The sequence below is a fragment of the Porites lutea genome, chromosome 5 (assembly GCF_958299795.1).
Source record: "Porites lutea chromosome 5, jaPorLute2.1, whole genome shotgun sequence".
In the NCBI taxonomy this organism is placed as follows: domain Eukaryota; kingdom Metazoa; phylum Cnidaria; class Anthozoa; order Scleractinia; family Poritidae; genus Porites; species Porites lutea.
This window is the reverse complement of record NC_133205.1, coordinates 18,069,348-18,097,091: the sequence shown is the minus strand read 5'-3', so window position 1 is coordinate 18,097,091 and position 27,744 is coordinate 18,069,348. Positions and strand designations below refer to the sequence as shown.

Sequence of the window (27,744 nt, the reverse complement as noted above, 5' to 3'; positions counted from 1 at the left end):
GACTCATTTTATAGGATGTCTTTATTCCTTCGAATTTGATACAAGGTGCTGAACAAACGCGCGCTGTGAAAGTCGAATCTTTTGAAATTACCCTAAGCTTGTTTATTAGAGGCAACGAATCAACGAAAAAAAATACAATTGATTAACTATTTGTGGAAAAGTAAGGGTCAGTGTTAAACAAGCGTTGACGTCATTTAGAAAAAAATAGTCGAAATTGGTCAACAGGCCAACCTTAGTAGAGGCCAATTCTAATTTCAACGATTATCAATGTTTATAAAATGTTTTTTCGTTTTCTTAATATTTCCATTAATAACTATAATTATCCTTTTTACATTGTTGTTTTGTTTTATTTTTATAGGCAAAGGTGTTGGCTGGTGTTAAAACGTTTCAAGAGCGCCCTTGCGGTCATCTTCGAATTTAACTCGACGTTTTTATGGTTTCTAATTGCATCACAGTTCAGCGTTTCACTTCGATTTCCTTACCATTGCTTTAATGGATATCAATGCACGGTTTTGCCTTGGCAACATCTCAACTGTCAGAAGTGAATGAATGTTTATATTATTCATTTTGAAGAGGACCTGTCATGCATAAATGACTTTTGAGTAACATAAATATCATTCGAAACCTTAAGTCCCGGATATTTTTTGGCCCTGTCTACTGAAGAAACGAAAACACTTCACTCAACGTGTACGATTTGGCAAAAAAGGTCGAACATACAAGAAGCGTTTTCTCTCAAACTCTGCAGAAGTAAGGTATGGATTTGCTGAAGAGACTCTTTCCTCTATGATATTACGATTTTGAAAAGGTGATTTTTTGTCCGAAGTGTAATTTGATTCAAGGTACCGTAAAATAATTTCAAGGGTGAAGAAAGATACAGAATGATGTTCTCTAAATTTGCAATGCAATGATTATGGAGTACACATTTTTAATCTCGGACACCTAAAATGAACAAAGCAAAAGGTTCTTACATCGACCTCAGTACGAAAACTAAAGGTTCCAGAAAATGATTTTATGGATATCAGCTTCATTGTCACTAATTTCTTTTGAACCCTAGTCAGACATGATTAACATGTAAGAATTTTCTCTTGGGGGGTGTGCTTATCATAGCTTTAAAGTTGGCTATCAAGTTATTAATAATTATTTCTAATCTAATGAAGAGCTGTACGCCTGCAGTGAGGATTAATTCAGCAACTTTAAATAAGTGAAGAGTACGATTGCAATGTTGTCGTCATTTGATAAAATCTTCCCGGCTAATGGTGCGCAGGCGTCGATTCGATTCCAAGAATTACTTAAAAAGGCCTAGTTGTGATATATATGTTCTTTCTGTCGCGAGTAACGCTGGTGGCAATATTAATTATTAAAAAGCTTACTTGACAACTGCAAATATCTTTTACGCTGCACTCGCTTACGAACGCACGTTCTGCGTACTTTTTTTTTCTGTATACGTGTATTTTCGCTCGAGATGCAATGATTCGCGGCCATGACCCGTACTGGATCTATTAGATTTCTTGCCAAAAGCAAAACTTCACATGTTAGATAATTCTTGCCAAGAATAGACTGATTTGGAATCCGCGCTTTTAGTTTGCTTGAATAACATGGAAGGGTTTGATGCGTCCAACGAAAACGTCGAGGTGGAACTTCAAAGACAGCAGTTTGTTAAAGAAAAAAATGACATCGTTTGTGGCTTTCTCAAAGAAAAGGAAATTATTGAAATTATGCACAAGGAGGAAGTAGACGATCTCGTGGCAAGGCACGAGCAAGAGAAGGAATTGATGCGAAAAGAATTTCAATTAGAAAAACAGGACCTGTTGCAAGAATTTCAAAAACAACAGGTGGAAAGCGTAAACGAGTTTAAGCGTGAGAGGGAAAATTATGAAAGAAAAACAGCGATGGATCTTCAGTCGAGAGAAAGGAATCTCGAAATGAAATACAAAGAGGAAAAGCTAAAGATGAGGAGAGAATATGAGGAAATTATTGCCGAAAAAAACGAAGAAATAAAAATGATACGAAGGGAATTGCTCCGTGTTGAGCATCAAGAAAATTTATCAGTTAGACACTTCCCGGACAGTGATGTTTGTATTACAAAAATTGAACATAACGAGGAATTAAAACGACTAGCTGAAAAATTTAATGTTGAAAAGTTAGAACTCGTTAGGGAATTTGATCGAGACAAAGCGAAGCTTGTACAAGTGTTTTCAAACCAGGCGGAGCGTATGAATTCAAACTTTGATCACGTAAAGCAAAGAATGCAAGACGATCAAGAAAAGGAGCTAGAATATAAACTAGAAATTACAGAAAAGTTGCTTTCTGAAAAGTTCGAACTCGAGAAGAAAAGAATGCTTCAGCAGTTTGAGCGCGAAATGAAAGAATTACAGGAAAGTTTAGAGTTTGGCTATAATGAGACACTTCTTGAGAAAAAGCAGACCATCGATGATCTTGAGCAAGAAAAAAGGAGATTGCTCAATGCATTACATACTGAAAGATTTAGTCTAGCCAGAATTTATAACCGTGAAATGTCTTTACTTACAAAATCAGATCAAATAACCAAAGAAGACGTCGAAGTTGCACTCATCGATGAAACTGCAAAACTGAAACAGCAATATGAGGATGAATTAAATAAAATGGAGCAACAACATAAGCAGAAGATTGAAGTGATTAAAAGGAAGCAAAGACCAATTCGGGAATCAGAGCTTGAACATCGCAAGGAAATCGAGAAGTTGAAGAAAGACTTCGAAAATGAGAAGGGACGTTTGGAAACTGAATTCCGGAAGGAGCAGTTTAATTTGTTGAAGAGTTTCGAGTTTGAGAAAAATGACCTGCAACAGGAATATGAAGGAGTTATAAATGAAAAAGAATTGGAAATGCAACAGAGGGAAAGTGATATGAGGCAGCTCTATGAAGAAGAACTTGATAGGCTAAAATCAATTGTCGCGAAGCAACGAGAAGAGCTTGAGACCTCTAAACAGAAACTCACAGACTTAGCCGATCAAACAGAGGAATTTTTGAGCGAAAAAAACAGGATAGAAGAAAAATTTCTTAAAGAGAATAATCACCGCCAAAGCCTCCAGCAAACAATGGAGGCAAATATCAAGACTTACGAGAGAAACATGAAAGAAGTCGAAGCCTTTCACAAAAAGAAACTTGCCCAGCTAAGAAAAGAAAAAGAACAGTTGCAAAAAATTGAAAGTGAAAAGAAAGATTTGCAAAAGGAAGTCGACTCACTTAAAGTAAAGCTGGAGGAGGTACAAATTGCTTCAGAAAAAGAGGCTGAGGTTGGCAGTTCGTTTGTTACAGAACCAACAGTTACTGTTGATGGCGAAGCATACAAAGAAATTGAAGGGATGAGGGTTGATGTTAAATCCAAACCAACAGAAACCAGAGATGAAACATTGAAAAGTGAGAAAGAAGAAATGAATGACTTTCTCCGAAAAATTCGTGAAAGACTGAGGAGGTGCATGATCAAAGGAAAAGAGCCAAAAACGTTGGAGGAGTTTGAAATGTCCTACAAACAAATGAAGGATGTCATTAATCAGGAAATCGTTGAAATTGACAAGATCTGTGGTAGTAAAGAAAATGGCGAACATGATATCACCATTTTGCTTCCAGAAGAGCCAACATTTTCTTTGAAAGACCAAGTGCAAGCTGTAGATGACCTTTTGGGAGAAGAAAATACCAAAGGAAATATTGACAAATCTACAAAGGAGAAAATAAATCTACAAGTGAAAGGGCTGCTTAAGAAAGTTCATAGATCGCATGAGCTAGAAAAGCTAAAGCTGAAAGAGGAACAACAGCATGAATTCAGTAACGTATTGAAAGAGTTGGCCAATGAGAAGACAGCCAAAGTTCAAGAGTCAGTAAAAGATTTAAGGCATCTTCAGGATACAAATAAACGTGGGGATCGTTCACCTACGTGTGCTGAGATAAAGGCCACCAAAGACAGGGGTACATCGACAGACGATCTTCACCAAACAAGGAACGATAAGACTTCAATGAGCTCTTTAGATATGGTAAACGAGTTAAGGCGCGAAAACGAAGGACTGAGACGTTCCTTTGATGAACTTGAAAACGCTCTCACAAAAGATAAGAAAGAACTAACGGAAAAACTTCAAACACAGCATCTCGACTTTGTAATGAGCGCAGAGGGCGAAATAATTGAGAAACTACTAAAGCAGAAGTCGAGTCTTGAAGAGGCCCTCAACACCGAAAGATTCTATTTGAGTAGGCTATATTACCAGGAGATGAAAGACGAATTAGGGGACATTCTTTCTAGAAGAACAGAAAAAATGAAGAGGGAATTCAACTGTGAAAAAATGAACCTCATTTTCAAATACGAACGTGACATTACGGATTTGCAAAAATTGCTTTCTGAGAAAGCGGAGCTGGAAATGAGGTTACTTCAAGAAAGAAATGACGTCACAGCAAAGCTGCTGGCTGCACATAAAAAGGCTTCACCTGAAAAGAGTAAGAGAGAGCGGCTTAAAGAAAAAGAGAGACTCGAAAGAGATAAAGAAAATCTTGAAACTGCCATTCCACTTAAGAAGGAAATTGCTGCGCTACAGAATAAACGCCATCAAGAACACGAAAAAGCTGCTGCAAATCTCAAGGAAGCTATTGACCTGATAATGGACGTCATGGCCAGTGATCCGCTTACCACACCAGAAGACGTTAAGCCTTTTGATAGTCTGAGCTTTCTTAGCCAGGATACTACACGATCCAATGTAGTCTCGTCAGCGAACAAATTAAATGAGAACGGTTTTAAAACACACACCCAAGCTTTGCTATTGCAAAACGAAATTCACAACAGGGATGAGCTAAGGAAAGCCTTAGAGAAACTCGTAGACACTGTAGTTAGCGAGGACGAAGAGTTCACGTGCGAATCAGAGACAACGTCCGGTGCGAGTTCTGATTTGGAGTCAGAAGATTCAGGTACCGGCGCATTAAACGGCGACATTGACGAGGGAGCGTATTCTGGGCCAGAATCGAATGATGATGAGAACACATTGAACATCAAGAAAAAGGAACTTGAATTTGCCTTTAACCTCGAGAGGTTCAATCTTGGAAGAATTTATTATGGAGAATACAAGGATAGCTTGCGCAAAGCAATGAAGAAATTAGAACAGGCAAAAGAGGCTCTTCGCAGTAAAAGAAAGGATTTGGAAAAAGAAATGCTTAACGGAATAGAATTGGTTGTCAGCCGCACTCATTTTGGAGAGGTTTCAACGCAAGCATCAAAACGAGATACAGGAACGCAAACAGTGAAGGAATATATGTTGGAGAAGAGTTCAGAGGACTTAGTGGATGGACAGGGGCTCTCAAAAATAAAGACAACGGCAGTTACAATGGAACCGCCGGATGAGGATGACAGTAGACGGACTGATTTCCGGGAAAACATGGAAGGTAAGCAAGAAGACAAGACAGACAACAAAGAACAAGAAAAAGAGAAAGGCAAACCAGAATTACTGAGCTCTCCCACTAAAGACTGTAGTCGTCAAGAAAAAAGTCAAGTTGAAAATGGCGAAAGAGACTCCCCTGCTACTGGTAAACGCGATCTAGAGGGTAAGGGTTCGCCTACACCCGAAGAGGACAAATATAGTTCTGATGATCTCATTACTTCTGACGGCACGAGTCTCTCAAGAGAAAGCAAGTATCCGGCTGTTGGACAAGACCTTGATACTATTAAAGAAGAGCAAGAAGAGGATGGTGATTACGCTGGTGAAGCTCATTTGCAAGATTCCGAAATCGAAGACCTGCTTTCCGCGGAGAAGAAAAGGGATAGAGACGAAGGAATTAAAAACGACGATGTACCGCAAGAGCAAATGGAAATACAAAAACCAACGGAAGAGGCAACGCCCATTTCCAGTAAACCTAAAGGGCATCAAGGAGATGAAAAGAAGGAAAAAGGCAAAGGTGATGACACTGCCATAACGAATATAGAAAAAATGGTTGAAAAACCGGATGACGAGAAAGGAACAGACGCGGACGACGGAATTTCTTCGAAAGAGGGAATTTCAGAGAAGGCAAAAGAAGTAAAGGATAAATCTGCTGATGGCAAGGAAGATAAAGATACCAAGGGCAGTCCTATCGCGGAAACAGACGTCGTAGGGGACGAGGACATGAGCACCATCCAAAACACATCCCAAGCAGAACCGTACAATGAAATGAAAAGGTACAAAGAGGATCAATCCGGTGATGAAGGGGGAGATAAAAATGCCGAACAGGAAATTCCAGTCGAAATTGATGGTGAGCCTGGAATTCCAGATGCAGATGAAAAAATTACTTCGCTTAAATTAAAAACAGATAAAGAGTCACCAGAAGCATCAGTTAGCCAGGAAGATGAAAAAAGTGATGGAGACCTCATCGAAGGCCAGTCTACAGAAGAGAAAGAAAAAAAGCCAAAAAAGAAACAAAAGGGAATTGACAACGTTATTAAAGGAGACAGTTCTGAAGAAACGGACCATCTCGACGGTATTCTAACAGGGGGTATCAACGGTCATCCCAGGGAAAAACACGAAGAAAGTTCACCAGAAGGCCACACTAGTGAAGGAGAGAAAAATGTAGAAGTTAATGAAAAACCAAAAGAAAAGAAAAAAAGGAAAAAGGGAAGAGGAAGGAAGGCAGTTAAACACAGCAAAGAAGACGAAAAAGAAGACAAAGTAGAAGAAACGGACGAGGAAGACCACATGAATGTTAAAGGAAGAGAATCTCCTATCAGCAACCAAGATCTTATTGAGGAGCTAACAGAAAATAACAAAATATTGCAAGATAAGTTCAGTCTCTTGTGTGAATTAGTGGGCAAAGGATTCGTTGATGAAATCCCAGAACTAACCGATGAAAATTACCGGAGGAGCCTAGACACACCACTAGACAGCGTACACGAGTTATATACCGAGAAAGAACAGCTCGCAAATGAGATTCAAACAATAGATTTGCAGATAAAAGAGCTTGCGGAAAGTGGCAGTGATACGATAAAAGAGCTCAACGAAGACTTGGACAAGAAGGAACTGGAACTAATGCATTCCTTAGAAGAAACTGAAAAACATCTTAAGAGGGACGAAGACAAGAAGCTTGTGGAACACCTACTGAAAGAGAAAGAGGACGTGTGCACTAAACTGGATGAAATTAATAACATTCTAAATGAGAAGAAAGGGGAAATGGAAGACTTAAGAAGTGATGATGGGCATACCGTGCCTGGTCTCATGTACAGGAAAGATGTGCTGAGAGACGATTTAACTGAAAAGACACGGGAACTGAATTCTAGTAGAAAACTGTTAGAAACAGCGAGTCAAGAATCAGAGAAAGAAAAAGAACATTTGGAAAACTCCATAAACAGTTTGAATGTTCAATTTGCCGCTTTACAGGAATTTACCAATTCTAGCCATGGCAACTCCCATTTAAGAGCAAGGCCAATGAATAAATGGGTACCACCCGAAATCGAGCATTTGCTAAATAGCAAAGCGGACGCAGAGCATGAAATAGGAGAGCTAGATAAGAAGATCGAGAAAGCAGAAAATGAAAACAACAAGTATCACAGAGTGTTAGAGGAACAAACAGATAGGTTAAAGCCATTTTACAGGAAAAAAGCCAGACTTGAGAAGGCTTTAAAATTTGTTAATCAACCAGGTGACGGAACCGAAGACCTGCCAACTAGAACTGCTGAAGAAATAACAGATGGTGCAGTCGATGCTGGTGAAAAAACCCAAGACGAGTTACTTATGGACGGAAATAAAGTAAATGTTCCAGATCAATACATCTCTAAAAACCAGCGAAAGATGGAACTCGAATATCAAATTGAAGAATTGAATGCTGCTATCAGGACTATCGGGATTCCATTTGGCCTAGATTGCGAACTCGCCGAGGAGATCCCCACAGTTGAGAAGCTGCAAATGATTCATGAAGCAAAGACGAAAAAAGAGGAAGACTTACAAGTTCTCGAAGCTGAAATTATTAACGAACAAAATAACTTAAGAAGAGGTAGTTCCGTTGACCCTGAACAACTCATTGAAAAGTTTAAACAAAATGAAAAGTTGAAGAAAAATATTGCCAAATATTTGGATTCTTCAAAGTTAGCGGAGGGAGAGCACAACGATGTAAAACAGTTACAAAGTATACTTTCTTCGAAGTATAGCCTCGAAAAACAGGCTCATTTGCTAGATAGGCAGATATGGCAAGAACAGAGCAACTTTCTTGAGGCGTTTCAGTTCAAGAGGACTGGAAAGGTAAATGCTGACTGTGGTTCTAAAATCAAAGAGCTCTTAGACACCAAAGATAAGTTAGTGGAAGACCTAGACAATACCAATGAAGAAATACTGAAAAATATAAGTACTGGTGGCTTGATGGGAACCCACGCTCAAGGTTTAGAGGAGTGTGTAGAGAGGAAGGTGAAACTGGAAGAGGAAATTGCCAGACTACAGGATCACATTGCCGATGAACCTGGCAGAGCAGCTGAGAGCTTAGTCAATATCACTGAAAAGAAATCGGACGTCAGTAAAGATCTGAAAGGCGCAAAACGAAAAGATGCAGATGAATTAAGTAGGGTGCAAATAGAAAGTAGCGATGACTATTGCCGATACGATCCAAAAGAGGTAAACGATACCTTTACCCAGGCAATTTCAACCCGCGGAAAAGAATCTGCGCCTATAATAGGATGGGAAGAACTTCATCAAAAACAACATGAAATGGAAGTAGTCCTCAAAGAGAAAGCAGAATGCCTAATAAGAGCAAATAGAGAAGGAAAAGACCCGAGTAGTGACGAAGAGGTGGTCGAAAGCGTCATTAGAGACAAAATATCAGTGGACAAGAAACTTCAAGAGGTTCGCGAGGAAAACAATAGCAAGGAGGCAGTCTTTCCACCACAGGAAATGAAGGAAAACGAGAGCAACCAAAGGTTACAAATGGCAGAGGTGAATGATAAACGTGGAGAAATGGAAGATAATCTTTCTATGAATGAGTATCAACTAAACACTCTATTGCAGAACGCTGGGTTGATTGATAATGATGTACAGAAGTTAGAGTCTCTTGTTATTGAAAAAGTCAAACTCGAAGGAGAACTTGAAAGATCTAAGTTGCTTCAAGACCTGTTCCTCAAGAAGAAATATTTACAAGAAAAACTTTGTAATGAACAGCAACAGAGTGATGAATGCCAAAGAAACGAGGAGCTGAGGAGTGAGTTGCAAAAACTGAATGCGCTTATCGATCGACGAGAAAAGGACGTAGAGAAAATAAAGACTAAGAAAAACGTCACTAAGGAAAAAGTCAAGCACCTTGAAGATAAAAAAGAAAAGTTGAATAACAAGTTGAAACCTCTCACGGAAAGTATCATTAAATTAGCAGGAGAAGTACAGGTACGCTTAGAGGATGCTAAGAAAAAACTAAACGAACACGAGAAATGCGCTGTTGAAGAAAGGCAAGCACTTCAAAACGAATTAGAGGCCCTTCAAGACGAAATTGACAGGTGGAGCAAAGAGGAGAAGGAAGTGGACAGAGAATTGGAAAGTAGAAAGAACGAATTAAGTGAAAGGAATGGGAACCTGTTAAATCTTGAGAAGTTGCTTATTGAGAAGGAAAGTTTAAGAGAATATCTAACCGAAATTGATGCAACACTTGACAAAACCGAAATGGATACCGTCGAGCAGGCGAATGTTACAAATGCCCAAGAATTGTCAGAAAGAAAGAATGAGTTAGAGAGAAAGCTGGACGAAATCAGAAATAAAAAGTTAAAGATTGATGTTGAATTTGAAACGGAAGAAATAAGCGAGGCAATGAAAGAACTCTTCCAAACAATGGAGAATCTAGAAGTAAGGGAAAGAGAAGTTTCTGACCAGATACGTGAATCGGGAATTTTAGGCAAGCTGGCGGAAAGAAGAAAAAATGGCGAGAACAAAGTATCACGCTTCTTTATCTACGGTATCTTGGAAGCGATGGGAAGGGATGAAAAGACAGTAACCGAACTATTAAAAGAAAAAGAAGAGTTGAAAAATGCTGCCCAAAAAGAGAGAGACAACGTTAATGAAGAGATGGCATTGCTGAAAAGCAAAGTTGGCAAAGATCTCGCTAACGCATTAATACCAGCTTCTATAAAAGCACAAACAGACAAAGAAAGCGATTCCCTGTCAGCAATAGACGAGATTGAAAGTAGAGAATTAACCATCAGTGATTTACTCAAAGATTTTGAGGTGGATAATAAGCAGCTAAGGCTGATTAACGATGAGCTAAGCTCGGAGTTAGAATCTCTTAAAAATAAAATTGGAGAGGAATTAGCAAACGAACTCGGTCAGTTTCTACCAGATAAACATTCGCCATTTTCCGACGTTGTTAGTGTGGTCCAACAGGATGAAAAGACGTTGGAAGATATACTGGAAGAACAGAATGAGAAAATGCACGCAATAGAAGACTCAGTCGGGAAAGATCTCCTCAGCTCAATTTTGTGGATGAAAGACAACCCTCGCAGAGTAGATGTTGTCGATACTCCAAGGATGCTAATGACCCCTTCTATAATGGAAGAGTTTGACGAAGATCTCGAAAATGTCATTGCTGTTTATGAAAAGGAGCTTAATAGTCTGTCTTGTAAGAATGATTTACTAAGGCAAAGGCTGGGCGAGGTCCTTCTACAGGACATCCTTAGTTTAAGCAAAAACACTGAGAAGCCTGTACTAGCATATGGGACAGCAGCGGATCCTTACTCGGATGGCACGGTGAATGAACATGAACTTTGCACGCTTAATAAAGATAAAGACGTATCAGAATTTAACGCTGATCAAGGTGCTGTCAAACTACCAGAAGAGGAAGTTAATGGCATCAATGTTAAAACAACTGATCCGGAAGCAGATGGACGAGAGGAAGACGGCATTGAGACCGAAGATGGACTAAGAAGGGGAAGCACACTGAAGGACTCAAAGGATGTCAAACTAATACCAAAGCATCAACAAGAGAGACAAGGAGAAGTCAAAATGCGAGGCACCGACTTTAGGAGAGGCTCTGGGCCGCTTCCAAGTTATGTTGAAAATAAAATTCCACCCAAACTTTATTACATATGTTTGCCATACTTTACTTATCCACATGAACAGAGCGTTTCTGCTTCAGCTGACGAGGAAAATGTCCAAGGATACTTAAGAGCGCCAAAGATAATGGAAGCTAGTGGCAAAACCCTTGGGGACGTTATAGCCCAGTATGAAAACGATCTTCAGCGAATACCGAAGGACTTGAACCCAGAAAGTTACGTCAGAGATTCTGACACGAGTACGGACGTGGAGGTTGCGATTTTTTCCCCAACACGACAAAGACGAACAAGTGCTACCCCACTAAGCACAGCTGATACACCTGATGGTACAATTCCCAATGACATTGTTGAAATTGACATGAAATTGCAAGGTATTGTTGAAACCCAAGACAAGAACCTAGGAATGCTTCAACTCCTGAAAGAAAGACTTGGGGAAGATCTTGTTGATGCCCTGATAATTGAAACAGATCACCCTATAGAAGATGATGTCCAGACTAATGGCAAGTTAGATGCACTTAAAATACCTGACAATATAGAACGTGGTGAGACAACTTGTAAAGAATTGGTAGGAGAGCCACCAGACAAAGATGCTCGCACAGAAATGGGAAAACATTCGAGTGGCCACGTAAGGCCGAGAAAAATATCAAAGGCCTCAATAGACAAACCAAAGGGAGGATCGATAGAGCGGAAAGAGGAGAAGGCAAGTGTAAAGAAAATAAAGGCACCCAATATTGTTCTTGAAAATAAAACAACCTTAGGTGACGTCATAGCGTCTTACGAGAGGGTGCTAGATTCATTGCAGTCTAAACTGGGGCCATCTCTGACTAGAACATTGGTTACAATGCAAGACCCGACTGCTCTAGAACGGGAAGATGCACATAACAAGGAGAAGGCAAGGAAAACAGAGGAAAAGACCTCTGATCAATACGATGTAAAAGAACATGAGAAACAAATAGTAGATGAGCAGGCTAAAGAAATTTCTGAAAAAATAATGGAAACATTGCCAGAGTGTGGAACTGGTACGGGAGAAAGGACCACTCAAACATCACTAAGAGCCCCTGATATCATGGAAACAAGTGGAAAGACTCTTGAAACAATCATTGAGGATTACGAAAAACTACTTGAAATAGAACTTAAGCAAATGGAAAATGAAGTAACTACATTAAAGGAAAGGCTGGGAAGCGATTTGTATAAATCAATTATAAACACGAAAAACAGGAACGACGACGTAGCTGTATCTGACACAGCAGTTACTTTCCCAAACGAAAATGAAACGTACTACGTAAACCCAGTGGCACTTAAAAGTGAATCTGTAGAAGGCGAAGTTGGCGTATCATCATTCGATCTTAAAGCAAAATCATTACTAGAACAAAAGGGTATGACTGTCGAGGATATCCTGAGAAGTTATGAAAAGCAGCTGGAGGCGCTCTCAAAACTAGTTCCCAACGAAGATGGGAAAGGCGACTCCATTGCGGACCTCGTTTCCAGCTACCAAGACAAGATTGACGACTTAGAGAGCGAAAACAAAACCTTTTCAGATCGAATTTCGAAACTATCTGAACGTATAGGACCAGACCTTGTGGATAAATTAGAATGCATGGAAGATGAAGACTACGACGTTAGAGAGAATGACGGCCTAAATGCACCAATAGTTATGAGAAAAGAGGACAAAACGCTGGAGAATGTGGTAAGGAATTACGAGAAAGAGCTCAGTGTTTTGAGAAACATGCTTCCAACTGAAAGCGAAGAGATGAGTTCTATTTCTGATATTGTCAAAGAGTATGAAGACAAAATTGATGATCTAAAGAACAGAAACAACGGCCTACAGAAACAACATGACAGACTTGTCGGGAAAATTGGCAATGACCTCGTAGAAGACATATTGTCACTGAAGTTGACGGAAGCCGAAACTGAGAGAGGAGGTTTAGCTCATTCAGAGTTATCAGAAAAGGAAGGCAATAATAACTTAAGGGAATCTTCTCGACTGAATGCCCCTTTTATTATGGATAAAGAAGACTCGACTCTAGAGCACGTTTTGGAAACATACGAGAAAGCGCTTGGAATACTTCCTTACTCACGAGGTGAAGTTAGTAGGTTTGGCATTAACCAAATACCCTCCCTTGAAGAACTCGAAAGAGAGAACAAAATTTTCAGAGACGCTTTGGGCGGCGGACTAGCAGCAAACCTGATAGCGAAAGCAGACGAAGGCGTTTCAGAAAAAGGTGAACTGAAAGTTTCGTCGAAGGAAGATGACAATGGTGAAAACAAACTCCCCTATCAAGAACAGGAAGAAAATGAAGCACCTTTTTCTAAAGACGAAAGACACCAGCTTAAGGCATTGAAAGTAATGAAAGAGGAGGACACTACAATCGAAAGAATCTTAAAGAATTACGAAAATGAGATAGCAGCGTTACATAAATTATTTCCCAGCGAGACAAATGAAGCTTCATCAGTGTCTGATTTAGTAAAGGACTACGAGGATAGGATAGAGGAACTGGAGAATGAAAAGGCTACTCTCTTAGACTTGCTGAGCGAACTTACGAACACTATTGGTCCAGGGCTTATGGATGAACTGCAACATCTAAATACAAGTGACAACGAACGCGAACAGACACAATTGGGAGGTGAAAAGCGTTCCGATCTAGCGGCACCTAAGATGATTAGAAGTGAAGACAGAACGTTGGAACAAGTTTTGAAAATTTACGAAAATGAGCTTGCTGCTCTACGAGAATTGACGGAAAACCATGGAGATATGGCCAGTTCCCCTTCAGATATTATTAAGAGTTACGAAGACAAACTGAAAGACCGTGCCAAAGAAATCACTTTTATAGAAAACAAGTTCCTTGAGCTGCAATCAAAGATTGGTAGTGACCTCGTGGACGAACTTGATAACCTTGAAATAAGAAAAGCTGAAAAGGACAACACCTTTCTCAAAGCGAGTGAGAAAGAGGACAGAATTGGCAAGAAAGAGGCAGTAAAGCTCAGAGCTCCCGATGTCATGAATGAGAAGAAATTACCTTTGGAAGACATTCTGGCAATTTACGAGGAAGATCTTTGCAGCCTTAAAAGAGAAAACAAAATATACCAGGAAGGCCTTGGTCAGAGCATTGCTGAGGAGTTGCTAGATTTGGCAAAGAAAGAAGAAAGTTCTCGTTCTAAGGATTTTGATCAACAGAGGAGCGGAAGCGGAGCGGAACCTAACGCGACGCTGATGGAAAGGATCAGGGACAATGCGATGAGTGCAATGAGAACTGAGGAAGAAGGTTATGAACTCATGAAGCAACCATCTAAGGAAGACCCTGCGTGCGCAGTAAAAGGTGATTTACCTTCAGATACGGGTGGATTAGAAGCTATGAATCTCTTGAGAGAAGAAGGTAACAATATTGAAAGAATACTGAATATTTACGAAAAAGAGATACAAGCACTAAGAAGGCTGGCATCTGAAGGAATTGGGGAGAAAATGTGTGTCTCAGACCTAATCAGAGATTATGAAGATAAAATCAATGATTTGGAAATGAAGAACTCGGTGTCTAAGGAAAAGTTAAACCGTCTTCAAAATCGAGTAGGTCAGGACTTATTTTACGACCTGGAGAATATGCAGTCAAGAGAGAAACCACAAGGAGACGAAAGTTATGAGGCTGGTAAAAAGTCTGATTTAGAAGCACTAAACATGATTATCAGTGAGGATACCAACTTGGAGAACGTCCTAAAAAATTATGAGAAGGAACTATCAGCTTTGAGGAAACTCCTTCCCATCCAAAACGATGAAGGAAGATCAATGTCAGATATCATCAAAGAATACGAAGATAAGATGGAAGAAATGAGAAGAGAAAATGAGCGTTTTGAAAGTGAACTCAAAGTATTAGAAGACAAGATCGGAGCTAATCTTCTTGCCGACATCAAGACCACCAGTTTAAGCGATGCTGACGAAGGAGAAAATGAAGGCGGACGCGACATTTTAGGAGAACTAAAAGCTCCAACAATAATGAAAGACAACGATCTGACTTTGGAAAATGTCATTGCTTCTTATGAAAAAGATATCGAGGACTTGTCAAGTGAGAACAAAACGTTGACGGACAATCTTGGCCCAGGACTTGTCCAAATGCTGCTAAGTTCGGCAGGTAAGAAAGAGCGACCGGCCCCAACTGGTTATTTTGCACCCACTGGTACAACCAAAGTTGATGATAAAGTTATAACAGAAGAGGGAGAAAGCCAGAAACACGATTTTGAACCTGAGGACAAGCAGGACGCAAGTGACATTAGAGGTCGGCCACTTGACAGAAACAATAACAATGAAATAAAATTTGGTACAGATCTGCCTCTTCGCGTTTTTAGAGCCGAATCTCTTATAAAAGATGAAGGGAAGACAATCGAGAACATCATTCGAGACTACGAAAAGAAGCTTGAGGTCCTTACAGAAACAGATCCTGACAATAAGGAGGAATTTATTTCAAAACAAATGACAAAGTATGAGGATGTTATCGAGGGTTTGGAAAACAAAAACAATAACCTCGTTAAAAGGCTGGAAAATTTAGAGAAGACAATTGGAATAAGTCTTTTGAACGCAATGGAGAAGATAGGACTTGAAGAAACTGAAAAATTGAAAGACAATTGTGATCAAGAAATGGACGATAATTTAATGGTTCCAGAAATTATGAAAAAGGAGGGAAGAACGTTAGAGAATGTAATAAAGGCATACGAGAGGGAGCTCGATGTTCTGAGAGATTTTATTCCAAGAGAGGATGGAAATAGAGGCGCTATTACCGACGTGGTGAAGGACTACGAAGATAAAATAGATAAACTTAAAAGAGAAAATAAGCAATTGACAGTTGACCTTGGAAGCCTAGAGGAAAAAATTGGTCGTGATCTTGTTAACGATATCAAGATGCTGGAAGGAACTGTCATCGTTGAAACCGAGGCCAAAGAGCTGAAGGCAGGTGAGTCGCAAAAAAACTTAAAGGTCACTAAAATCATGGAAGTTAAAAGGTCAGCGTTAGAAGATGTGTTGCAAACGTATGAAGATGCTCTTGGAACATTCTTAAGCGACGCGTCGAACTTCATTGATGGCCCTGAAGGTATTGTTTATGACCAAAGTAGCACAATGAATGAGCTAAAAGAAGAAAACGATATCCTTAAAAGAACTGTTGGACCTGCTCTTTCACAAAAGCTAATAAATATCGGAAAAGGTGGTGCTGAAGCTACCGAAGGCGAGAAGAAGGTCTCTGAGAATGATACTAATGTCGAATATGAACTTGACGGCATCACAGAATTAGAAACAGGCGTAAAACAACAGTCTCCTGCGCAGAATACGGTTGCAAAAGAGGAATTTAAAGTTGAAAGTCTTATCAGAGAAGAAGGAAGAACTATAGAGAATGTTTTAAAGACCTATGAAGAAGAACTTGAGACTTTGAAGTCAGTAGTTCTTGACGACACAGGACAAGCAGCGGAAACATTCTTAGACTTGATAAGAAAGTATGAAGCCGAGAAAGAGAAACTTGAAAGGACAAACAAGAGCTTGATAGAGAGGCTAGAATTCCTGGAGAAACATATTGGCCCTGACCTGATCAACGACATAGAAAATAAACGAAAGGTTCCTTTGAGAGACAACAGAAGCGAGATAAACGCTCTTGCCCTTATGCAAGAGGAAGAAAGAACTCTGGAAACGGTAATAAGATGCTACGAGAAGGAACTCGACGCGTTACGTAAAATGAATGTTAGCCAACAGGAGGAAGGGGATGTCTCAATACCAGATCTTATCAGTGGCTACGAAGGCAAACTAGATGATCTCAAGAACGAAAACAAGTTACTTAAATACGATTTGCATAAGATGAAAGACAAGCTTGGTAGCAACCTTGCCGAGCATATTAAGGGACTGGATGATAAGGCGGAAAGTGAAGCCGAGGCAGAAGACAAAGAAGAAAGGATGGCCTCATATGGCTCGTTAGAAGCTGCAAACAAAACAGCAGACGGGACACATGGAGAGGAACTGCACGAAGTAGTTGGAGAAAAGAAACGTTTACTGACCACTGAAAGCCAGGAGAATGACAACAGAGTGCCAGTCTCAGATGACTTAAAAGCGAAAAATTTAATTAGAGATAAGGGGATGACAATTGAAAATATTTTGAAGAACTACGAACAACAAATTGAAGCCCTTTCTAAACTAACTTCACAAGAGAAGGATTCGAGCTATACCATCGCCGATCTCGTGACAAATTACGAAAAGAAGATCGAAGACTTGAAAGCATCAAACAGCGTCTTAGATGAAAACATGGGAATCCTCACGGAGAAAATCGGAAATGACCTCGTGAAAGCCCTCGAAGGTGAATTGGGGAATGATGAAAAAAGAGATGGATATAGGGATTCGGTACAGCAGCAAGAAGACCGTGCAAGGTCAAGGTGGAAAGCATTTCAGAAGATCAAAGAAGATGAAAAGACCCTAGCCGACATCATAGAAAACTATGAGGATGACTTAGAAAGATTGCAAAGAGAAAAGAGAGCTATGGAGGCTTTGCTTAACAATGAAAAAGACGGACAGTCTGCCCTTGACGTAATATCCCAATACGAGGATGAAATTCATTGTCTCAAGGACACTACCAAGGAGAAAGAAAACAAATTATCGACATTAATTGCAAGAATCGGTGATAATCTTGCTACGGACATCCTCACTCTTCCTCAAGGCAAGGAACCAATCGGCAGTTGTTCTTTAGAGGCGCTTAGAGTTATGGCATTACATGGTAAGCAGCTTTTTGCCGTTTTAATTGAGTACGAAGATGACCTCATGAAACTTACAAGGGAAAACGAGACCCTTAAAGCTGTCGCGAGCAAAGACGAAGTAGACGGGAAAACAGTTACCAGTCTTGTTTTGGAATACGAAGATAAGATTCAAAAGCTAATAAAGGAGAAGAACGATTCCGAGTTCAGTCTTCGTATGATAACTGAGAAAATGGGTGAGCCTTTGGTAAATGAAATAACCAATACATGCAACGAAGATAAGCCCGCATCTGTTAATGCTGTTAAGATCATGAAAGACGAGAAGAAGACCCTTGCTGACGTCATAGAGAAATATGAAAATGAACTTGCTAAACTGGGCGCAATAAGAGATCTGGCCACCGAAGATGCAGAAACGAAATCCTTTATAGAAAAGATTTCAGAGTATGAAGATGAAATTTCTCTTTTGACTAGAAAAATAAAAGAGCAGACTTTGCTGGAAAAGAAGGTAGGCATAGAGTTTTCAAAACAGCTGGCAGCGTTGGCCAAATGTGGAACAGGGGAAAGCAAGGATGCTGTTTCTTTGAAAGCAGTGGCAATAATGGAAAGGGAAAAAGAGTCGACAGTCGCGGATGTTTTAAAGGAATACGAAACAGATTTGGAAAATAAAAATCATGAGATATCTGTACTAAAAGAATTAATATCAAGTGATATGCTTGAGATAGCAGCATCTCAAGAAAGCGAAATACATGAGCTGAAGAAAGTAAAAGAAATTCTGGCCAATGATCTTGATATAATCACCGACAAAGTAGGCAAGGAGCTAGTGAGAGAAATTCTCAAAAAAACGTCTGGACAACCAGAGTTCGAAAAAGACAAATTGTATCGAGATGTGGTCGAAAGAATGAGTAAGGATGGAAAACCACTTGAGAGAGTTATAGAGGAGTATGACCAAGAAATAAAACTCATGATGGGCAAAAACGAAGAGCTGATTAGGAAGGAGGGTCTGCTTACAGCAAAAATTGGTGAAAGGCTTATCGTAGAACTTCTAAGTTCAGACGTACCATATAATAGCACTGATGTGGAAATGAAACCACTATTTGCAGCATCAGAAGTGATGTTAACCGAAAAGAAAACTTTAGCTGAAGTTGTCTTGGATTATGAAGAAGAAATTGCTAAATTAAAGAGAGAAAATGGAGCTCTACGTGTATTCACTGAGGAATCCTCCCAGGACACTTCGGTCATTGACGCTATAACCAACTATGAGGAACAAATTGAGAAAATAGGGGGCGAGCAAAGAGAATTGATGAATCGATTGCACAAAATAACTCATCGGGTGGGAGTGGGGTTGACTAAAGAGTTGCTTAAACTCCCGGATGACGTATGCGAGAGTAAACCAGAAGCTACTAGCCAGTTAACAGCATTGACACTACTTAAGGAAAAAAACTTTAGCTTAACCGATGTACTGCGAATGTACGAGACAAAGTTGAGAGGCGGTGATGAAGTAGATTTGGGGCCCTTGGTTTCTAGAAATGTCATGACGGAGGACATAAAATTTGCGCACCTTGTCCGCCTGGAAAGTGAACCTCAAGCTATCATTTCAGGGGAAGAAAATTCTGAGATGTCTAGATACCTACAAGGAAACGAGTTTGATGGGGCCATTCCGCGCGATGGTAACGCTTTAAATACAGCTTTGTTGCAAGAACACGACCAAATGAAAATGCTTGAAAAAATAAACGCTGCACTCTCTGAAAAGTATGAACAGTTGTCAAGGAAAGTTGGCAAGGAATTGTCGCGGGCGCTAATGAGATCACCAGAGGATAAAGAACAGGAAGGGGAAGCAGCGATTACGACAGCTGAAGACCTCGATGCTTTCGATGACATAAATAAGGAGAGGGCAACAATAGCTGAGGTTTTAGAAAGCTACGAGAGAAGATTGAAAGGACCATCGCAAAGTGACGTTGGCACACTTGGCAATGGTCACGTCAAAGAAGAAGAGATAAAGCCTGCTCGGTTGGTGCGTGCTAATGAAATTGTGGAGGAAATCTGTGATATCAATGACACAGAGATTGTTAGTCATTACAAGGCTCTGAATGAGGAAGACGCTCCCGAAGTTCCGGAGTTGTGGGATATGGATATTACGTATTTAGTCGAAGTCGTTGAACACCCAGGTGAATCAGTGCTTCCTATCCCAGATAAGGAAGTGATCCACGAGGAAGTGACGAAAGTAGAGTTACCGCAACATGAAAGAAACCTTAGTTGTGAAAATCTAGAAGAACTCTTTGATAGTGAATTCCCAGTCGAAAACAAAGGGGGTACAAAACTGACAGAAACTAAAGCCGTGGAAGGCGAAACAATGGGTACTTTAGAGAGAAGAATCATGGAGCTTGAACAGGAATTAGTAACACAGAAACTGTTAAAGGAGAAATATGAAAAAGATGTCCATGATCTGCTCAAAGACATCGTTGACCTCAAAATGCAGCAGGTGGACGGCGATTCGAAAAACCTTGAAGAGACGCGGAGAAAGATACAAGAAGAGGTCCATCTGAAGCAGGATAACAAGCGGCTGCATGAAGAATTGGAAGATGAAAAGCAGAGGCGATTGTCCATGGAAAAAACCAAAGGCGATTTGTCAGAAAAGTTAGACAGCCTGATCAAAGAAAATGAGTTGCTTCGCAAAAAGCAGAGCGATGCTCAGAATGTGTCTGAAAATGAACGCGCTGAAGAAATCTGTCACATTGGTGAGACAGAAATGGCTAGCGATTACAATATTTCCCAAATTGATTTGGATCAAAACGACGAGAAGGAAACTGACAGCCGTGCGTTTACAGAATCAAATGACCTGGAACTTATTTCACTAGAAAGGCTTATTCCAGCGTCGCCCGTGAGTATCGAGCACCCTGTCGAGTTGTTGGTAGAGACCAAAAGACACCCACTTGAAGAGGAAGTAATAAAAGTAGAGTTGCCAGAGTATATGGATACCTTAAATCCTGACTTTGTGAAAAGCCTTTTAGGAAACGACTTTCAATTGGACGGGTCAGGGAATGTCTGCGAAATATCAGACTCGAAAACGACAGAAAGTAAAGGCGAGTTTAGGGGAGGAGAAAAACTCGAGACCTTTGAGAAAAAGATAAAAGAGCTTGAACAGGAACTACGAAACGAAAAACGTTTGAAAGAGAAATATGAAAAGGAAAATCAGGATCTGCTGCAAGACATTGTCGATCTAAAAATGAAACAAGCGGAAAACGACGAAGAAAGCCCTGCTGAGACGCGAACCAAGATACAGGAAGATGTCGACCTACGGCTGAATAATAAGCGGCTGCAAGAAGATTTAGCCAAAGAAAGAAAAAGAAGGCTATCCATCGAAGAAAGCAAACGGGATTTGCTAGACGAGGTGGACACTTTAATGAGAGAAAGGGAGGTATTTCTTCAACAGCAGAATGAGACAAAAATGGACGGGAAACTAGTGGAGGAAATGATCAGTTTAAGAAAGAAAATTGGAGAGCTGGTTACAAAGAACAAAAATTTAAACAAAGAAGTCGAAGAACTCAGAGAGTCAATAAAGGAAATGGAAGTATGCCACGAAGAGGAGAAAAGTCGGCTGCTGATGAATTTCGAGACAGAAAAGTCCGCCATGATGGACGAGCTAGTGACGTCAAAAAGCGAGCTTGAAAACCAGTTACAAGAGTTACTTGCAATGAATGACGATCTTAAAAGAACCATCAAAAGTCTTCTAGAGGAGCTCAAGGAATCAAATGAAAAGCTAGTAACAGAAGGAGAGAAACATGACAAAACGTTATGCGAAGAGATCAAACAGCACCATGCAGAGCAAGTCGGAGCAGCATTGCTGGAAGAAGTAGAAGAAAAGGATACAAATGCAGCCCACGAAAGAATGAAAAACGAAAACTTAAAAGAGCAACTCGATGAGCCGGAAAATGCCCTGCAACAAACGTTAAAAAGGTACCAAGGAGAAATTACGTCTTTGGAGACAGAAAGAGCCAAGAGCGACGATGAATTACGACAAGAAATCGAGATTTTGAGAACAAAGCTTGAACTGTCGAAAGCCTCAGCCGAGCAGCAAAGAAAAGATTTTGAAAACGTTCTTGCAAAAGAAAAAGAACGCATAAAGGATGACTTGGAATTAGAACTAGCACGGGAGAAGAGGAAACTGAAACTTGACTTTGAAGATAGAGAAGACTCTTATGGCAGAGAAATAAAAAAGCATTCAACAGATCTCCAAGAGCAAGAAGAGAAGTGGTATATAGAAAGAGAGGAAATGCAAGAACTCTTCCGCATTGAAAAAGAGAAATTACAGAAAGCTTTTGACGAAGAGCTTAGAAGTAAAATGGGCGAGAAAGAAGAACAAAACAGACGATCAAACGAGCAGATGAACCGCGAGTTTGAGAAAGAAAAAATGGAGATCAAGGCAACCATCGAGAAAAAGATTTACGAGCAGCTAATTGATAAAAATATTGCAGCGGAAACAGACTTCCGTGATGTCCTTTCCAAAATCCTACAAGAACATTCTAAAGAAATCGAGGGGGTAGAGGACGATATACGAAAAGCCGAGGAAAGGTTTCACAAAGACAGAAACAGGTTAATTGAGCAAACTGATAAGGAGAAAGAGGCTTTAAAGAAGACCCATGAAGAAGAAAAGAAAGCCCTGGAATCAGCTGTTCAAAATCTGTTGAAAGAGGTCGTAAAGCTGAAGCATCAAAGAAAAGAAATGCGGATGATTCACAAGAAGGAGAAAGAGAGCCTTGAGGAAATTTATGAGCGAGATCGAGTAAAGCTTAAAGAAGACTGGGATAGGTACAAGGAGGATTTACTAAGGAAAGTACAAGGTGAATTTGACTGCAAATTAGAAAATGAGACCACAAAACTTGAAACTAGGTTAGAAGATATGAAACGAGAGATGCAAAAGTCAGCACAGAGAGCACAAGAGCTGGAGGGTATTTTGAGAGGAATACCTCGTGAAAATGAGCAACGAGTATCAGACGGAGATTATAGTCAAGGAATAGTGGTGAAAGAAAGTGAAGAACAGTTGAAAGAAATAAAGTCAGCGAAGAAAAAACTTGAAGAGGAATACGAGAAGAAGCTCAAGGCAGAGAAACGAAGGTTTGAAGATACACTGCAAGCTCTCCGGCGTGAGATTGGAAGCTTGCAAGAAAAGAGAAGACTTATCCAAGACAAGCTTTACAACCAAGATCCATCTGTTGTGGACAGACATGTCATGGAAAAAAGTCTATCGAATTTCAAAATGGAGATGCTTTCTAAAATGGAGGAAGAAGTATCGCAAAAGATAGCGCGCGAGAAAAAACCGCTCGAGGAAACAATAAGAGAGCTTCAAGATGAGAATGAAGAACTTAAAAGGCAAAGATGGGAGCTAAGAAACCAGCTTAGGAGGGAGCGATCTAAGTTAGAGGAACAGTTCGAACAGGAGAGAGAAACAATGGAAAGCCAATTCTTAAAAGAAAAAGAGGAATTGAAGAACAAGTTGGAGGTTAGGATACAAAGAGAAATGACAAAGAGAACATTGGAAGAGAAAGTCACAAGAGCCCTCAGTCCAAGTTCGAACGTAAGTTTCATGAAGTTGATTGAAAACTGTAAGGCTCCCATGCATTGCTAACCGTGTCACAAACATATCATAACTCACTTTATATATCCGATTTCAACGTGTTGGTATCACTTAAATGTCTTGTCTCAAAGTTTGAATACTTTCTTCCCTCAGTTTAGATGTGAGTGTCTTTGGCCAGCCTCGACTATGCTTGACTACATACGGGTGGAGGCTAATGTAATATGTTTTGTGAATTACGGAGTAAAGTTCTGAACCTGAAGAAATCGATGGAACACGTTCTGCAAATTAAATGTTTTTCCATTTCTATAATAGGAGTCCCCATACAGTTCACAAGAATCACCTAGAAGACTGAGATCAGAAAACATGACCTTAAGAGACGATAAACATCGTCTAGAGTTAGAAGTGAGGCAACTTACCAGCAAACTTGAGAGTCTTGAATCAAGCTTCCAAGAAATGATGTCTTCTGAGAAGGAAAAGGTATGTTAAAATTAAAGACGCCAGTAAGAATTGGAAATTAAATCAGTTAAAAAACATTTCTATCACGTAACAAAAAATGATCAAATTAAAAAAAGTTATCGCACAAGTGAAGTTTCATTTTCTCATATTCCTCAAAATGAGTATTCTTGCATTGAGGTTGGATTTATGAATGACACCGAAATTCAAAACGGAAACTCTAAACGTTTGAGACTTTATTTTCGTTGTTTTCTGACAACAGAGACCCGAGCAGGTACAGCTGACGTCGCATGAGAGTTAGACACAGCTTTCGTTCGATTTGGAAGTAGATTTACGTTCTATAAATTTGTTCGTCTTTTAGGTTGAAAAAATGAGGAGGATTCAAGCAAAAATGCCCAAGAAGGTAACTACGATGTAAGAAATCCCGATAATTTAACATGACATGAGACCAAATGACGTTATCCCGCATGACTGATCAAAAAGACCTTTCAGTAACAGACTAAATCATAATTCGAAGATTTTGACTCTATGCAAGGATGGTTCATTAATTTTCCCAATGGCTTCAGTGGTTGTAGTGACAAAGTGTAGCTAGAATCGTTCAATGACACATGAGTAGAACTATTCACCTGTCATCCTGGTTTAACCAGGGTCGCTCGAAAGATAGTTGGCGCAGGATATTTACTTTGGTTATAACCAGAGTTAAGCCAAATTTAAACTAAAATTTCTTTGTTCAAAAAGTTTTACTGGTGGTTATAAAGTAATGAAGGAGTTTGACGCAGAGAACTAATTCGGCTCATTAAGAATGAAATGCCATATCTTGACAGTTGTCTGACATTTTTATCGTTAAGCGTTCACTAACCGCCAATTTAAGCAACTGAGCTCAGATACATTCAGATACACCAGTGGAATTGCAGTATGTGCCTGCCTATCCTTTTGATAAAATTTCATCAGTGAGTAGCACTTCCTGGCAATAAACATCCGAAGGATGTCAATAGTGGCGCTTAATCGATAGCTGACCTGAAACCTTAAACAAGCGCATGCGATGGAACCCAATCACTTATAAAAGAAAACGTTTCTCCTAAAACTTCAGACAAAATAGTTGTAACCCTTGGTTGATTTTCCCGACTCCACCATTACAAATTTGCACATCGCTGGTACTTTGCGAAAGCGCGCCCTAAAAGGCAGGGACGAGAGATCTGCACTGTTTATGTTATCTAAGAAAATCAGAAGTTTCCAAAGGATGTTTGACCGAGGCTGTAGAACTTAGAGAAACTGAATTTTGTTCTGACCGCATGGGCAACCTGTGGTTAACAACCTTCATTTTTATCCACAGGTCACCTTCTCAGAAGAAGTAGAGACCAGAAGCATGGACTATCCCACAGGTGACCAGAACGAGACTATACTTCAGGAATTAAGAGAAAGGGACAGTAAAGTTAGAGAACTCTTGGAGGCTAAATACTTTTATGAAGAGGTTCTCTCTGAACTCTGTGAGGAGGCTGGGCTCTTTGAACTTGATCAAAACGAAATTATCTAGACTTAGCTAATGCCAGGAAACAAGAGTCATTTTTCTGCCCATAGCAACCCATAATTATGTGTATACTTTTTGGTCCGTTTTGTCATACGTATGTTCATTTTGATACAATAATAAGGTTAAAACAACAACATCAACAACAACACCAAAACACAAACAAATTGAACTACATTGTGGGAATAGAAAATCCCCAAACACAAGCAAAAACAAGCAAAAAGAATACAGAAAGAAGGCAAATACAGTTGTAAGTGCACAGCAGCGGGAGTAAATGGGCGACAATAAGGTCATTGAGTTGTATGAACATGTCGATTTAATTTCATTTAATTAGCGCAAAAGATGTAATTCGCAGAACGGATAAACTAATTAAGTTGAGTAAAAACAATTGCAAATCGTTTGCACAAATATTTGGCTTTTCCCCCTGTAACATACTGCAAACAAACTACTTTATATTTTGCAGACATTTATGAAATACGTTATGTTCTATGTACACGTACACATGTATAAATAATTACGTATGATCGCAATGCAGGCATAGTTTTGGGCGGGCGAGAGCTGATTTTTATTGTAGACGCCGCCCTTTTTGTAAGACACCGCTTCCTTTGACTTTAAAAGAGCAAGTTAGGGAATGGTTAAAATAACAACACTTAGGTTAGGCGTTAGTTGCAACTCCCCATATCTTGCGGGTATTTAACATGGAGCGCGCACAAGCCCCGAAGAAAACAACTTCAATACAGGCTTGGTTTCACCGAAACTTTGACGACGCGCCAAATAGGATTTTTAAATTGCCTAATGGACATTGTCAAGTTAATATACTCAAACCTTAAGGGGGCTTTGAATGGCAATGTATGAATTGGATACGAAAATGGAAGTTTACGTTTTTTCATCCAAATAAATGCCTTTTTATGTTTTAATTATAAACGTTTCTGTCAAGAAAATGGAAATTTCCAGTTTCCCAGTTACTTAAGCCTTTTTGATACCAGTATACCAGTAGCTTCAACAGATTTAAAGTGGTACTGCTTACAAAGAGGCTTAAACTATGAAAATGATGGGATAAAATTTAAAAGAAAGTGATAAAAACACTGTTAACACATTCTAATTAAGTAAATGCACATGACACAATTAGAAGCAAATATTAATATGCTTAGGCACGATGTGCTCACACATGCAAAAATATTCCGACCGTTTTGTAGTTTAGAAAAGATTTTTGTAAATTACGAGTTTATACAATTTGAAATAAAGAAAAAAGGTGTCAAAGTAAACCATTAAAAACTCTAAATATGCCTTATTGATCACCACACTTTAAGTCCAGGAATTACGGTATGGCTTAATTCTGCGCACAATTTCATGTGTCTTGGAGTGGAGTAAAGTGGACAAAAAAGGGAAAGAAAAGGGAAAATCACATGAAATCACAAGAGACACAACCATCTCTTGCCTTGCAGAGACATTTTCAATCCTAACAGCACAAATTTATTGATCTTACTCTCCTTATAACAGAAAACAAGTGGCATTTTTGAACATGGCAACAGCACTAAACAGGTCAACTATTGAGTTAAGTTAACCCTTTTTTTCGTTGTATATCGCTTGAAGTTTCTTCTTCTCTACCTCTTCAGACTAACTTGTCGAGACACGTCACAAAAATACCTATTTGTCATCTTGACAAAATTCACACAACTAATTGTTCTAACTGTCGTTATAAGGGAAAAAGAGTGGCATTCATTAACACGGCGACCGCAATAAATAGGCAATCTAAGACCTATAGTTTTGGTAAGGTTTACGCTTTTCCGTTGAGTATCTACTGAAGTTTCGTCTTGTACAACTCTTCCGACTACTTCGTCGGGCAGAACTTGTTAATACACATCACAAAAAGGCTATTGACAAAAACGCACACTGCCACCACGTTGGCATTTAGACCGAAACAACAATGACTAGGGGTTGGGGAGGTGGGGAGCTTACTTAGCTCTGTTCAGAGATGATAACATTAAGTTATAAATTTGAAAATGTATGGAATTGACTCAAACGTTTTGTCCGAGGTTTAGTTTTCCACTCTCGCTACAGTTCATGAGTTCACCCAGTCCTTTTAAAATATTTTCGACCCAAAGCTTGTTCTACGGTCAATCCAATAAGTAAATAAATGATTCCGTTCCGGCAACCCGCTGTTACCAACTGTTGCTTTAAAGGACACTCAATTTTTGTCCGCAATAACAGGATCTGAATTTAATCTACAAGGGTTTATTCTAGAAGCAATTTAAGAGCTGTTCTTAGCTGCCACAGGTGACGATAAAATTAAATTCAAGGAGCTCACTACGATCTCGTTCTAAGACGTAAACACTTAAAATGCAAGAAGTCTATAATTTATGGCCTGCAGCTTTGAAAACTTCAGGTCATAAGCAATTGTCCTTTATTTCAAATCAAGTATTGGCAAGTAATATCAAAACATCAACTGGTGCTACTATGAAACTTTAGACTATATAAGACAAAATA

General features: G+C 39.6%; 1 protein-coding gene across 2 annotated transcripts; it reads left to right on the top strand.

Moving 5' to 3' along the window:
• The first annotated feature begins 661 nt into the window (after positions 1 to 661).
• Positions 662 to 26,502, top strand: LOC140937473 (uncharacterized). Of its 2 annotated transcripts, XM_073387041.1 has the most exons (5): positions 662 to 752; positions 2,536 to 23,279; positions 23,592 to 23,756; positions 24,094 to 24,135; positions 25,066 to 26,502. In XM_073387041.1, the coding sequence occupies exons 2-5, from the start codon at positions 2,622 to 2,624 to the stop codon at positions 25,264 to 25,266; spliced, it is 21,066 nt and encodes a 7,021-aa protein (XP_073243142.1). In that variant the 5' UTR covers positions 662 to 752; positions 2,536 to 2,621; the 3' UTR covers positions 25,267 to 26,502. The 2 variants fall into 2 exon arrangements, with proteins under 2 accessions (XP_073243142.1, XP_073243141.1); XM_073387040.1 differs by lacking the exon at positions 662 to 752 and having other exon boundaries at positions 1,410 to 23,279.
• The last annotated feature ends 1,242 nt before the right edge of the window (positions 26,503 to 27,744 follow it).

Coding starts and splice junctions, on each gene's coding strand:
- LOC140937473 (XM_073387040.1), top strand. CDS start 1,596: ATGGAAGGGTTTGATGCGTCCAACGAAAACGTCGAGGTGGAACTTCAA. Junction 23,757..24,093: donor TGTCTTCTGAGAAGGAAAAG/GTATGTTAAAAT, acceptor TTCGTCTTTTAG/GTTGAAAAAATGAGGAGGAT. Junction 24,136..25,065: donor AAGCAAAAATGCCCAAGAAG/GTAACTACGATG, acceptor TTTTATCCACAG/GTCACCTTCTCAGAAGAAGT.